The 14511-nt window shown below is 46.8% G+C and overlaps 2 protein-coding genes across 4 annotated transcripts; both read right to left on the reverse strand.

Moving 5' to 3' along the window:
• Window positions 1–1445: 1445 nt before the first annotated feature.
• Window positions 1446–13980, reverse strand: NACA (nascent polypeptide associated complex subunit alpha). 3 transcript variants are annotated; one of them, XM_042946915.1, is made up of 8 exons: window positions 13873–13980; window positions 12937–13008; window positions 3811–3896; window positions 3545–3622; window positions 3109–3255; window positions 2547–2675; window positions 1773–1895; window positions 1446–1571 (listed from the first exon to the last, which is right to left on the reverse strand). In XM_042946915.1, exons 2-8 carry the CDS (start codon window positions 13004–13006, stop codon window positions 1557–1559), a joined length of 648 nt encoding a protein of 215 aa, XP_042802849.1. In that variant the 5' UTR covers window positions 13007–13008; window positions 13873–13980; the 3' UTR covers window positions 1446–1556. The 3 variants fall into 3 exon arrangements, with proteins under 3 accessions (XP_042802849.1, XP_042802850.1, XP_042802851.1); XM_042946916.1 differs by lacking the exon at window positions 13873–13980 and adding an exon at window positions 13789–13843; XM_042946917.1 differs by lacking the exon at window positions 13873–13980 and adding an exon at window positions 13395–13413.
• LOC122224715 (nascent polypeptide-associated complex subunit alpha, muscle-specific form-like) lies at window positions 3905–12930 on the reverse strand. Its single transcript, XM_042946907.1, has 2 exons — window positions 6172–12930; window positions 3905–6135 (listed from the first exon to the last, which is right to left on the reverse strand). The coding sequence occupies exons 1-2, from the start codon at window positions 10416–10418 to the stop codon at window positions 5013–5015; spliced, it is 5370 nt and encodes a 1789-aa protein (XP_042802841.1). The 5' UTR covers window positions 10419–12930; the 3' UTR covers window positions 3905–5012.
• Window positions 13981–14511: the final 531 nt, after the last annotated feature.

Here is a 14511-nt window from a genome sequence, read left to right on the forward strand (position 1 = left end):
TTTGGTCCTCAGCTTCCACTCACGTGTTAAAATAATACCTACTCTCATAGGAATCAAGGAGACCAAATTCAAGGGATACCTGGCTAGCTCAGTTGAGAAGAGCATATTATACTCAATCTCAGGGTTGTGGGTTCAAGCCCCACGTTGGGTATAGAGATTACTAAGACAAACTGAATTCAATAACAGAAATGTCTAGGGGCATCTGGGTGGCTTAGTCAGTTAAGTATCGACTCCTGACTTAGGCTCAGGTCATGATCTAATGGTTTGGGAGTTTAAGCCCTGCATTGGACTCTGCATTGACAGTGCAGAGCCTGCCTGAGATTTTGTCATCCTCTTTCTCTGCCTCCTCGGCTGCTTGCACTCTCTCTCAAAAATAAACATTAGGGGCGCCTGGGTGGCTCAGTCGGTTAAGGGTCCGACTTCAGCTCAGGTCACGATCTCGCAGTCCGTGAGTTTGAGCCCCGCGTCGGGCTCTGGGCTGATGGCTCAGAGCCTGGAGCCTGCTTCCGATTCTGGGTCTCCCTCTCTGCCCCTCCCCCGTTCATGCTCTGTCTCTGTCTCAAAAATAAACATTAAAAAAAAATAATAAAAAAAATAAACATTAAAAGAAAGAAAACAAAGACGTGTCTAAACTTTAGTCTCCAAAGCCCTCCAAATTCATCCGATATATTCCCATTCTAACATTCCTTCTAGGTGTATTATCACTTCTTTGTTTTAGGATTCTTGCCTATTTACTTGTAGTCTTCCTATTTCCAAATTTTAGTTCTCTGCTTTCCCCCCAAACCATTTCCTAACAACCAAAACTCGGAAACTTTACTCTTCATAGGACTTATATGGAGTTATGTGTATGTATATATATATTTTTAAATATTTATTTTTGAGAGAGAGCGAGAGAGCAAGTGAGTGAGTGAGAGCGCGCAGGAGAGGGCAGAGACAGGGAGACAGAATCCCAAGCAGGCTCCACATTGCAGAATGTGACACGGCTCAAACTCACGACTGTGATGAGGTCATGACCTGAGTCAAAATCAAGAACTGGACACTTAACCAACTGAGCCACCCAGGTGCCCCTGGAGTTATATATATTTATCACACACTGACTAATCATTATGTATCAATTTGCCTAGTTTTTACTTATTTTCCTAGCATAATTATGTCTACCCTAATCATAATTTATTTTGTACACTAAAATGTCTGCAGTGTTGTTTAGGAGCAGTGTTTGTGCTCTGTATAGAAGTCAAAAACTCCCTTCGTGAGTTACTTCTTCATTTTCTACAAAGTGCAATCTTTTCATCCACATCCATTATGTATGTACCCTCTCCAACCTTGTACTAAATCTTTTCAACTGAAGTTGAAGTCTTAAGAGTAATTAATGTGTTTTCATTTCTAAAGGCTTCATTTTTGGGGGTGGGGGGAAGGGAGGGGGAAGAGACTAAGCACCTACTGGGTTCATCCAACAAGAAGCCATAACTTTATTAATGATAGAAACAGTACAAATTTCAAACCAAGCTGCAGTTATTCTTTTGAAACACCAAAAAAGGGTCCTCGTTTTCAGACGGTTACATTGTTAATTCCTGTAAAAGAAAAAAATCATTAGAAGTAGTTATAGGCAGATTAAGAATTCAGGCCACTAAAATATGAGATAATACAGAATAGATTTTGTTCTGAAGCTTCCTAACTGGCTGATTGATATTAAGCCACAGAAAATAAAGTCATCCATAATTGGTCAGGGAAGAGAGAGTTAAGGAATAAAGGATAAAGGCTTGGACACTTACCATAATAGCATTTACAATATCATTACTGTTGTTCTTCAGGGCTCGAACTGCCTTTGCTCTTGATACATTTGCTTGTGACATGACCAGTTCTATGTCCTTAACCTCTACACCTGTTTCATCAACCTGAGAGAGAGAGAGAGACAGAGAGAGAAAACAAAAACAATAAACTAAAGGGGAGAACTCTAGCAGTTCTTTGCGAGTTAGGAGTCTCTTGAATCTATTTTTTATTTTTTTTAATGTTTATTTTGAGAGGGACAGAGAGAACACATGAGAGATGGAGGGGCAGAAAGAGAGGGAGAGAGAGAATTGGTTATCAGCACAGAGCCTGACGTGGGGCTCCATCCCATGAACCGTGAGATAACGACCTAAGCCAAAATCAAAAGTCAGACACTTAACTGACTGAGCCACCCAAGTGTGTCGAATCTGTTTTTTTTTTTTTTTAAACGTTTATTTATTCTTTGAGAGAGACGGAGAGTGCACAAACAGGGGAGGGGCAGAGAGAGGGAGACATAGAATCCGAAGCAGGCTCTAGGCTCTGAGCTATCAGTACAGAGCCTGACACAGGGCTCAAACTCACAAACCACGAGATCACAACCTGAGCCAAATTCGGATGCTAAGTGACTGAGCCACCCAGGAGCCCCGCACCGAATCTAGTTCTTAATATAACTCAGAAACTATTTAACTCAATGCAGTTCGAGAGCTTAAAGCAATACAGAATCCTTCCACCAATATAAACTGGAGAGAATTAAAAGTATAAAATATTTTCCTACGTACCTCTTCCTCTTCACTCTCTTCTTGTACAGTTGGAGTCTGTGTATTTTCTTGAATGTTTGAGACAGCTTCACCTTGAACTTTGAATTTCTCAGCAGCTGCTAGTTGTGCCTGCTGAGATAAATCCTCGATCTAAAGGGCAGAAAATACAGACTTATGTGAATAGATCAGTCTGCAGTAAATGAAATAAATCATTTATATCTTTTCCAAATTCTCAATCTAAAACCACTTCAGGTTAACTTACTAGATAGCTTTAAATTGCTTGCCCTCACTAAGATTATACATCACTGTGGAAAGAGTAGTAGCTTAGCTCTAGAACAGTGGTTCTCAACTGGGAGGGGATTTTGACCCAGGAACATGTCAAATGTCTGGAGATGTTTTTTACTACACCTGGGTATGATGCTACTAAACATCTGTAACACACAGGAAAGTTCCTCTACAACAAAGAATTATCTGACCCAAAATTACAGCCACAAATTCCACACCAAAGAACTATCTAACTCTATTACTAGTGCTGAGGCTGAGAAACCCTGGTCTATAGTGCATCCAAGAAAACTTTCTTTACCTTGGCTTCCCCAAAAACTATGTAGGTATCTGAAGCTGGGCTCTTGTAGACATCTGGTTTTGTGATGACAAAGAGGATATTCTTAGATTTCCGGATAGTGACTCTTGTAACCCCTGTAACCTGTCGAAGACCTAGTTTGGACATAGCCTAAGAAATAGAAAACATCAGGTTTTTAATTTCTTTAGAAGCAGCTTCAGGAAGTAAAGAACACAGTAGTAACTACAACCACAACAAAGCCTTTTCCTAGGCTAAGTTTATATAATACAGAATTGGCTTCCCGGGCTCCTGGGTTTTCTACCATAGTAATTTCTGTCACTTTAAATATAATACTAACAAAAAAATAAATATATAAATATGATACTAACACTACAGTTTCCCCTCTCTAAAGCTGCTTCATCAGAAGCTTTAATTCTTGGTTTATGACTTAAAATCTCACCTTCCGTGCCTTCTTTTCACTCCGGCTCTGTTTTGCTTTACTGACTGGTTCTTCATCGATTTCAGCTGCTGCTGCCAGCTAAGAAGATAAAACAGCTATGAGTAAACTGGAATGTAAATAAAGCCTAGATACCAAAATCCCTAGGAGGTTTTCCCTTTATGAAGCTACACTTCTCCAAATACTTAAGTCAGCTCCTCTGGTCAATTCTCGTTCTCCAATGCTTCCTTGGCACAAGTCTTTTGACCAGCGCATAAGAGAATACCGACCTGGGCTTGTTGGGTGGTTGCCTGTGTGGAATCCTGTTCCTCAAGCTCTGGTACTGATTCATCACTGTCCGATTCTGTTCCAGACCCTGAGATGACAAATAACTTTTACTATTTTAAAGTACATTATGAGGAGGAGGCACCTCACCATAGCTTGCCTGGACTAGAGGTCACTGGCTTATGCTAGACCTCACAAAGTTAAGTGTAAACCAACTGACTTGTGTGAAGCCAGCTTGATAGCCTCCAACTTAGTCACAAACTAGTGTGTACACATCCATTAAAGACCCGGCCCCAGAAATGAGGTAATTACTAGTTACAGGCCAAGCAGTTTATAAACTGTAACTGCTTCCTTTCTCTCAAGGTGTTTACCCACTGGCACAGGCAAATACCAATGACCTACCTAACTCCAAATTCTACCCAATTGCCCAACCATCCCAAAGAGGTTCTGGCAGACAAGGTATCTCCAGTTATATTTAGGTGAAAAGGCAGTAAGTTCACATTGTGGAGGCAGGCCAGAGAGGACATTTTCCCCTTATTCTTTATATTGGGTTGGGGAAGGCCAGAAACAGTTGTGTACACACATTTAGCCTTATTTTCAAACCACTTACTCTAGCAATTTGGTCTAATGAACTTAGCTTGAAGATTCTCAATGATTGCCCACCTGTAGTTCTAACACTCACCTCTGTTAGATTCTGTCCTGTGACCTCTCTCTCCCATCTTCCAAATATAATTCACACATTTTAAGTTTACCTCAATCAAAAGGCCAAGCATCAATAAAGACTACTGAGAGGAAAAAAAGCATACACCTGCACCATTCTCAGGCTAGGAAAAGGTCTTGGAAAGGGAGTCCCTTGGGCACTGGTCATTACTAAATCTAAGAAGTGAAAAGAAACTCAAATAGTTCCATATTTCCCAGTATTTTAGCAAATCCCAGGCCCAGGGACAAAGTTAGTCATGTGGCAGAGATTAGAGCAAATTAAAGGTCTAATAGGTCTTGGTTTTCAATGTCAGATCATTCAGGTAAAAAAGATGGCAGATCCAGGGTTAGCCTGGACCACATTACACAAGATAATACAAAACAGACTGAGGTGATGAAAACCAAGATTGTTTCATATACCTAGAGCTTTTACATTTAAAATGGTACAATTCTATGTTCTATGTCCAAACACAAGCAGATATACTGGAGAAAGCGGCGCATCCTAGGGTTAGTATCGGTGGGTAGCCCCAGGAGGGGTGTGGGCGACACACCATGCACACAGCAAACCAAGGCAAATACCCTTGTTGTTCTTCAGAACAGGCTGCTTGGCAGAGGGGGTTGGGGCAGGGATCCCAGCAGGTTTAGGGGTGGGCATGTTGACGAGGACCGACTGGAAAGGCACTCCCCCCGAGATTGGTTCCGGGGGAATCAGAGGCGGCAGCTCATCCTCATCAGCAGGGGCTGAGGGCTTACAGGGTGATTCCAGCACCAGCCCAGGTGAGGACGGCAGAAATTGCTGTTTAGGAAGCAGAGGGGGAACTGGGGAGGGAGGGAGAGGCAGAGAGACTGGTGGGGTGGGTGCTGGAGAGACAGATGCTGATCCAGCATTAGGAAGGACCTTCTCAGAGGAAGCTGTTGCCAGAGGGGTAGATGTCACAGACTCAGGAGCAAGAGCCAAGGGGCTCTTTGGGGAATGAAAAGAATCTTTGCCTTTTAACGGAGAAACAGGAAGGGTTTTGGGAGTCTTTGGAGAAGAGGCTTTCTGAGCAGAGACTGTCAGTAGAGGGGCTGGAGCCATTGTAGAAAGAGGTCCTTTAGTACCATTCTTGGCTGAGGGATCGGGGCACACAGGAGGTGGAGTAGCAGAACTCTTCTTGGCCAGTGGATCTTTCTCAGAGGGAACTGTGACAACTGGTGCACTTTCTGGAGCTGGGGCAACAAGTACTGGTTTAAGAGCTGTGGGACCTTTCATTATTGGTAGGCCTTTAGATGCCTGAGGGGCAATGGACCCCAAGGGACAAGTAACTGAAACTGGAGATATAGGGGCCTCTTTGGGTGAGGGAGAAATCTCAGATGAGGGAGTGGGGGCACCTGTGGAGGATGGGGTAGCTGGTGCTCTTTTGGGGGATGAAGCTGCTGAGGTTCCTTTGGAGGATGGAGTCCCTGGGGCTCTTTTGGGAGATGGAGTTGCTGAGGTCCCTCTGGAGGATGGGGTAGCTAGAGACTCTTTGGGGGAGGAAGGAGTCAGAGCTGGGGGAGTGGAGGCCCGCTTGGGAGGTGGGGTTGTTGGGGCCCCCTTGGGGGCTGGAGTTTCTGGAGACTCTTTGTGGGAAGAAGGAGTCACAGCTGAGGGAGTAAGGGTCCCTTTGAGAGATGAGGCAGCTGAGGCCCCTTTGGGGAAGGGAGGAGTCATTATTGGGGAAGTGGGGGTCTCTTTAGGGGATACAATTGCTGGTCCTCCTTTCGGGGAGGGAGGAGCCACAGTTGGGGGATTGGGGGCTCCTTTGGGAGGTTGGGTAGCTGAGGACTCTTTTGGGGAGGGAAGAGCTACAGCTGGGGCATTAGGGGACCCTTTGGGAGACGAAGTTGCTGGGGCTTTTTTGGGGGCTGGAGTTGCCTGGGACTTCTTGGGGGAGGGAGGAGCCACAGCTGGGACAAAGGGGGTCCCTTTAGGAAGTGGGGTAGCTGGGGCTCTTTTGGGGGCTGGAGTTGCTTGGGACTCTTTGGAAGAGGCAGGAGCCGCAGCTTGAGGGGTGGGGGCCTCTCTGGGAGGTTGGGCAGTTTTGGGGGAGGAAGGAGTCCTAGCTGGTGGAGTGGAGGTCTCTTTAGAGGATGGGGTTACTGGGCCCCCTTTGGGGGAGGGAGGAGTCCTAGCTGGTGGAGTGGAGGTCTCTTTAGAGGATGGGGTTGCTGGGCCCCCTTTGGGGGAGGGAGGAGTCCTAGCTGGTGGAGTGGAGGTCTCTTTAGAGGATGGGGTTGCTGGGCCCCCTTTGGGGGAGGGAGGAGTCCTAGCTGGTGGAGTGGAGGTCTCTTTAGAGGATGGGGTTGCTGGGCCCCCTTTGGGGGAGGGAGGAGTCCTAGCTGGTGGAGTGGAAGTCTCTTTAGAGGATGGGGTTGCTGGGCCCCCTTTGGGGGCTGGAGTTGCTTGGGACTCTTTGGGAGAGGCAGGAGCCACAGCTGGGGTAGTGGGAGCTCCGTTGGGAGGTTGGGTAGCTGGGGATTCTCTGGGGGAGGAAGGAGTCATAGCTGGGGGAGTGGAGGTTTCTTTAGGGGATGGAATTGCTGGGCCCCCTTTGGGGGAGGGGGGAGCCACAGCTGGGGCAGTGGAGGCCCCTTTGGGAGATGGAGTAGCTGGGGTTCTTTTGGGGGCTGGAGTTGCTTGGGACTTTTTGGGGGCTGGAGGAGCCACAGCTGGGGCTCTTTTGGGGGCTGGAGTTGCTTGGGACTCTTTGGAAGAGGCAGGAGCCACAGCTTCTGGGGTAGGGGCCCCTCTGGGAAGTTGGGTAGCTGGGGACTCTTTGGGGGAGGAAGGAGTCATAGATGGAGGAGTGGAAGGCTCTTTAGGGGATGGGGTTGCTGGGCCCCCTTTGGGGGAGGGAGGAGCTATGGCCTGGGGGCTGGGAGCCCCTTTGGGGCAGGAAGGATTCACTGCTGGAGTGGAGGTCTCTTTAGGGGGTAGAGTTGTTGGGCCCCCTTTGGGGGCGGGGGGAGCCACAGCTGGGGCAGTGGAGGTTCCTTTGGGAGATGGAATAGCTGGGGCTCTCTTGGGGGATGGAGCTGCTTGGGACTTTTTGGGGGAGGGAGGAGCCACAGCTGGGGGAGTGGAGGCCTCTTTGGGAGATGGGGTATCTGGGGCCTCTTTGGGGGATGGAGTAGGGGAATGCTTCTTGGCCAGTGACCCTTTAGGGACTTGAAAAGAAAGATTGGCCTCTGGAAGAAAGGAAGCTTCAACTGGAGAAATAGGGGATGAGTGATTTCCAGGAGGAGTATCAGGGACAGCAGGTACACTTTTAGAAAGAGTTAAGGTAGAAGTAGTTGAACCCTTCTTGGTTGGACGTCTTTTAGTTTGGGGAGACACACTAGTCCCTAAACGAGATGTGGAGTCAGCTAGGGAAGTTCCTTGAGAAGATGTATTAACAGAAGAACCAGAGTCCTTGGCTGGGTGCCCTTCAGGAGAGGAAGCCACAGGTTCCAATGCCGAGGTATGAGAAATACCATGAACTTTCTTTGCACCTTGAGGAGGAAGAGAGGGAAAGGGCTCAGACTTGGGAATTTCGGGGGCCAGTGCCATGGCAGCTGGAAAAGCAGAAACATTCTGGGGGGGTAAAGCCACAGTTGGAGCCACAGGGCAACTTTCGGAGGCTGGTGGAACCAAAGGTAAAATAGTAAGAGTGGAACTAACCTCCTTGTCTGGGTGGCTTTCATGAGTCAAAGAGACAGCTCCTAGGAAAGGGCTGGCTATAGTGGTAGGAGCCACCCCAGCAGTGGCAGCAGAAAATGTAGCCATGGTTGGGGTAGGGAGAGAACTTCTGGGAAGCAGACTCGTGGGGTCTGGGCTTGCATAAGGATCTGTCTTGATTACAGAGGTTGGAGAGTTAACACCCAGAGGAGAGGGAGCAGTATTGACTGGCATAACTAGAGGGAGAGGCTCTACAAGGCTTTTCTTTGCTAAGGTGGTTTCAGGGGAAAGAGGGATCTCCAATGATGATGATGTACTTTGGGAAGAGGGGGGATTTTTAGGGGCTGCCAGGGCCAATGGTATTAGAGTAGGGTCTTTCTTGATAGGGAGTCCTGCCTGGACCGGTGAAACAGGGACTCCAGCAACAGAGGCAGGTGAAGTCTGGAGATCTTTCTGTGTTGGTAACTTTACCAATACTGATGCAGGGAGACTTTTGGGGTTCTCAGGGGCTGGCAGAGAAGGAGAGACTGGTATTCCCAGAGGGGTTGTTACTTGAGGAGCAGGAAGCTCTTTGGGAGCCACAGGAGTCATAACAAGGGCAGTATGGGAAGTGGAGTCCTTACTACTTATGGGACCTGATGAAACTGGAGGAGAGACACAAGTAGCTATCTCAAAGGTAGTAGGTGCTGCAGAAACTGTAGAGGGGTTAGCCATAACAAATGGGGTGGTTCCAACAGAACAAACAGGAGCTTCTTTCAAGCTTGGACTCTCTGGAGAAGCAGGAATTTGGGCCACCAAAGGCTGATGATGAGTGGCATCAGGAGAACCTTTGAGAATGAGAGAGGCTGTAGGAGATAATGGAGAAGAGGTAGCTACATTTAATGAACCAGAGGGGTTGTAGGAGGCTATGCCAGTGGCAGCAGAGGGATCTTTGTCAACAGAAAGAGTCAGAGGGGAATCTCGAGTCCCTGCTGGAAAAGCAGCCACAGCAGCAGAAGTCACCTCATTTTTGGAAGGAGGGGGAGGAATTACAGATCTCTGAGAAGGGTAAGAGGTCCCTGTGGAAGAATGATCTGCAGAAGTGGCATCTAGTATAGCATCTGACAGAACATTATGGCCTGTTTGACCTAAGGGCTGAATAGGAGAACCAAGAGAAGTCTGATGTAAAGGTGCAGGGTGAGAGCCTAGAGAAGGGAGAAAAACTGGAGAGATGTTGGGAGACACAGAAATAGACTGGGTTGAAACAGATAAGGCAGCAGGCGAACTATGGGGTCCCTTTAGGCTGAGGCTTTCCTTGTTTTGTTGAGAAGTCAGAGCTGAGGAAACAGGGATGTCTCTGAACTGAGGGGGAGTGATGGCTAGGGGAGTGGTGGGTGGCATCTGAGGACATGAGGCTACTCCAGACGGAACAGAGGCCAAGGGAGTTCCAACATGGGCAGGAACAGCACTGACTATACTTGGAGGGATGGGGGTAATGTTTCGAGGGTCTACTTGTAAGGGGTCTTGAATAGGAGAGGTCTTTGGTTCTGAGGAAGCAATGGGAGATGACAGGGAGGTCACCGACCCTGACTTAGTCACAGCAATCGAAGGAGGTGAACTAAGAGGGTTAAGTGGATGAGCAGAGTTCTTCTGAACTGAGTGGGGAGCCAAGGCCACCAGAGCCAAGGGAGCTGAAGAAGAATGGGCGCCTTTCAGAGTTGGAGTTATCATGGGAGAGGCCAGAGCTAAGGCAGCTGGGGAGATGGGAGGCCCTAGTAGGTTTGGCAGGAAAGCTGGGGTGTCAGTGGGGGAAGGGACAACTCCCAAAGGCAGGGCTGTCCCAGAGGATGACTGGGGAAAAGGAGCTTCAAAAGGGGTTGAAGCAACACTAGAGGGAGAAAGGGATGGGGAAGGCTGGTTAGGGGTTGCCAGAGGGCATTGTTGGGGAGCCAGGGAACAAGAAGGGGGAAGGGTAGATTCAGGCTGCCCTAAGGCAGCAGTGACATTCAAGGCTGAAGACACAGGAAGCATAGCTGGAGGAGAAAAGCAAAAAAGGGGAATAAAGAAGGAAAGGGAAGGAAAAAAACAAAGGTGAGTTATGCAGCCCAACTTGGTACAACATGCCTCACAGGAAACACAGAATTTTTTAATCTGAGAATGAAAGTCACCACACAGGATTAGACAAAGGTGACAGGCAACAGCAACCTTCCCCAAACATATTTCAGTGGTCCAGTAAGAACACATCCCTCTCCCCATCTCCCATGTCCTACCAAAACCAAACCAAACCAGACCAAACCAACAAAACCTACAAAAAACAATTTTAAGGTGAAAAGAACAGTCTAAGCAGCCTATTAGTCTCTAAATGGGGAGCACAGGCCTAAGAGTGGGGTTGGGAATAGCATGCTTTCCATCCTTTCCCAGATGTGCCCTCCTCCCTTCCTTCCTCAAACAAACCCTAAGTTTTTCTTATAGGCCATAGAATACCACTAGAAGAATAGCTGTTCTACTCTGTCTCCCAAGGATCAGTCTGTTTCAGTGAAACAGACACTGAGAATCAGAACAAGGAAGGCAGTGAGTGGTGATAACGACCAGGAGTCGGAGCTAAATGAGAAAAAAACAAGTCTTTATATGCTCAGGCTTCCACTAAGGTAAGAAAAAAATCTGACTCTTAGAATAAAGTTTTAGGAATGTGGTATCTGGCACACAATTCAATATGAAGTATTAAGAACTAAGTCACTCTGCCTCTCTATGCCTCCATTTACCCATTCACCCAAAACAAACAAAAAGCCAACCACAAATGGGTTGTACTTCATAGTTTCTACAGACCTTCCTAGGTAATGTTAGCCCTTCAGACATCAATCTAAGATGAACCAGACTGCCAGGGAGAGAGCTTAGTCACAAGGGTAGGGATTGTATTATGAAACTGTAGACCAACTTGTTAAACCAGACTGTGGTTCTATTTTGGAAGAAGGAAACTGGAGTGGGGAATACACTGGTTTTCTACCCCTTAATTTGGATAAGTATGTCATTCTGCCAAAATAGACCAATGTTCTAGCTTTACTAGAGTAAAGCTCAGCAAAAGATTTTCTGAATGATGAAAAACTACCATGCTTACTATTTGGAGCATAGGATTAGACCAACAAATGCTCAATACCTAGAAGGAAATTAAAAAATGAAAACAAAACAACCCACAGCATCCAAACTCACAATTTATTCAACCAGTATCCAACTATAGAAAAGACAGGTGGCTCAACCAGTTTTTCCTGGAGAGTTGGTAGTTCAAAGTCTTATGATTACAGTGTAAAGGCTTCCTAATACATTACTCAGAATTTGAAACTTAGAATGTTTTCCTCTGACTGGATTTCAAGATGGGGTAAGGCCCAAGTTACCTGCTTTAGACACTATAACCAATTCTTTGGGCTAGTTTTTTCATTATAGTAATCACTTAATTATAGTTACAGAAAAAAATTCAGAGTGTTTTATCACTGGCACTCTCTTATTATTAAACCAACTGTACAAGCTCAAACCATTCAGAAATAAGCTTACCAGCATTAAAGATTGCTTCAGAAGCAAATGGCATTAGTTTTGAGGCTTGAAACAGATTATTCGAAATTCATCTAAATTTCAGTCTCTACATTTGTAATATCAAATTGTTGAGTAAGGTTTCGGTTAGCATTGAATTACAGGATTGTTTGAGACCAGTCCTTTATTTTCTCCCTCCATTAAATTCCTTGTACTTCAAGGATTTCATACAGCTTGTTCACTAGCTCAGAGGCCCCCTCCTTTTTCTTTTCTAGCAGCTGTATTAATCCCTTCAGCTGCTAAAATCAGACAGGTGGGGGGAGAGAACCTCAATGCTTTTAACTATAAACAACTCTATTTTAATTCCAGAAAGAGAAAGAAACTGCCCTTAAGTGACAGGTGAAGTTAAAAAAAAAAAAAAAAATTACAATAAAAGACAGTGAGAATGTAAGTTGCAGCCCGAAGATTCCCTTTCTTTATTTCAGCACAACTGACGCAGCAAGAATATCATTAAATATTTTTTCACTATCCCTTAAGTTTTCTAGAGGTACATTTTAACCACTATTCAAAACTTGCCTTTATATTATGTTTACATCCATTAATTTCAAAGATGAAGAAGTAGTCAAAGATGAAGAAGTAGTTAAAGAAACGTTTATTTCAATATTGGGTTCTGGCAAGCTACTGATGCAGGCATTATTTCAGCACACCAGAAATCTCCACACCAACTCATAAAATAAGTTAACCCACATATGAGTGCCTTGGGGCCCAGTAGGACACATTTACCAGTAGGACACATCTCATCCAGACATGTGATGAAGGCACAATGCCAAGCTCTGCCACCTAAAACCTTGGTGCAACTTGCTGGCTAGAACTTCACAAAAGCTCAGGTCTCCTTGGCCTGCAAGTGTGTCATCCAGTTCCAATAGTTAAGAATCACCGAGCCCCTTCCCAGCTCAGTTCTATGTGAGGTGAGGGTTCCACAGAATGCTCTTTGAGGCAGTTACCATAACCCACAAAGTGGGCCAGGGAGATTTTAATACTTAAATATACTGTTTACATTCCATTCCCTAATGAAGTCCCTCCAGGACAGCAGTTAGTATCAGCGACTCTCCTCCCTGGTAAAGCTATAGCCCATCTTTAATGACTTAATTCTGAAAAACAGAAGTGTATTCCCTTTGTCATTTTACCCACCAAATGGTCTTAGGGTCATTCTTACAGTTTGAATGAACAGCAAGGGGCTAGGGGAACCTACCTGTCTCAGCCTGGGGCTGTGGCAACTCCTGCTCTGTAGCAGGGACGGTTTCTGTGGCTTCACCAGGCATTTCTGAAGGGAATAAAAAGGAGGCCTGAATTGACTGGGATCCGTTCTGCTGCCCAACCCAGAGTCAAATATTCTTAAAAACTCTGCGAAGGGCTGTTAAGCAAAAAATCATGAAGGTGTCGGGACAACCCTCCCCAAAGCTGCTGAGAATAGGTAAGAAATAAGACGTGACCCTCCGATCTCTGATCAAGCAAATCACCTTCTACCTCTTTACTCCGCAGAGTAAAGAGACTTCTAGTGCTCACGGGTTCCTTTTACTCCACACACCGAAGCCCCCAAGGGCAACAATCATCACTGCGTTCTCGACCCGAGGGAGAGCATCCTGGTCTGGCTCCCGACCACGGGAGACTTCAGACGCTACACTGCACAACCTCCCCTCCTACACTCACTCTGCCTGGGCTGGGACCTCCAGGACTCCCGTTTGTCGACTTTCGGAAACCAGGAGGGGGAAAGAAAGCGCCTTAAGTCCCAGCACTCGCTTGTCACAATTAAGAACGGCCTGTGTGTGTATCGGGGGGGCGGGTGGTTTCCAAGGCTGTGACCCCCTTAACCTCCTCCGGGTTCTTATGAAACCTTTCCTAACAGCAGACGCACTCCGCTTCGGCCCCCAACACCGCAACGGCTCTCATCTCCCCAGCACTGGCCTCCATGCCCGGCCCGCGGCCCTTCTGCCCTGCTTTTGCTAGGCTATCAACCACAGACCCCATTTTGTCCGGAGGCCCCAAGGCCACACTTCCCAGAGGCGAGTAGGAACCCGGTGGTCCCACAAAGCCTCCAACTCCCCTTAGCTCTCAGTCCCCAGGGCGGCTCAGTCCGCAAAAAGGCGGATGGCTGCGGATACAGAGTAGCGACGAAGACAGGACTTACTGTGCGGGGAACGCGGAACCAAGATGGCGGCAGAAAGAGAGCGAGCGAGAGCGTGACCCACGCCTGTTGCAGAAGGAAGCCTGGTGGAGGGGGCGGGACCAGGATCCGATTCCGGGTCAGGAGCGACCGCCAGTCACTTCCTTTAACGAGTGACCCCTCCGGTTGTTCCCTGACGGGGGTGGTGACGAGGTCTAAATAAGGGTAAGAATTCAGAACAGAACGCCCTGGCCTGGCAGGAACTTCAGCTCTGTGCAGTCCTTAGATAGCTGGGCAGCCCTTAGATAGCCGACCTCTTCCCATCCCCTAAGTCGAGGCATTTTGATACCCAAAGGGAAATTGTCGTGAAACAGGCACCCTCTGCCCTCTGGTCAGTAACTTAGCCACAGCGGTATTGCAGTGACTTTTTAATTTCCTCTTTTCAACTAATGAGGGGACATAGGAGATACTAAATAATACTGAATGCCACGGATTGTATTCACATCATTGTAAGGTAGCAGTGACATAGGTTAACCCTATTTTATTTTTGGAATACACAATTTTGACAGGTGTTGAAACTATTATATATAATTACCCTCTCAGAAAAAACGTAGGCACATAGGCGATTCTTTTTCCTGTATTTTGGGCAAATAGATATCCTGA

Source organism: Panthera leo, chromosome B4 (assembly GCF_018350215.1).
Source record: "Panthera leo isolate Ple1 chromosome B4, P.leo_Ple1_pat1.1, whole genome shotgun sequence".
Classification (NCBI taxonomy): Eukaryota; Metazoa; Chordata; class Mammalia; order Carnivora; family Felidae; genus Panthera; species Panthera leo.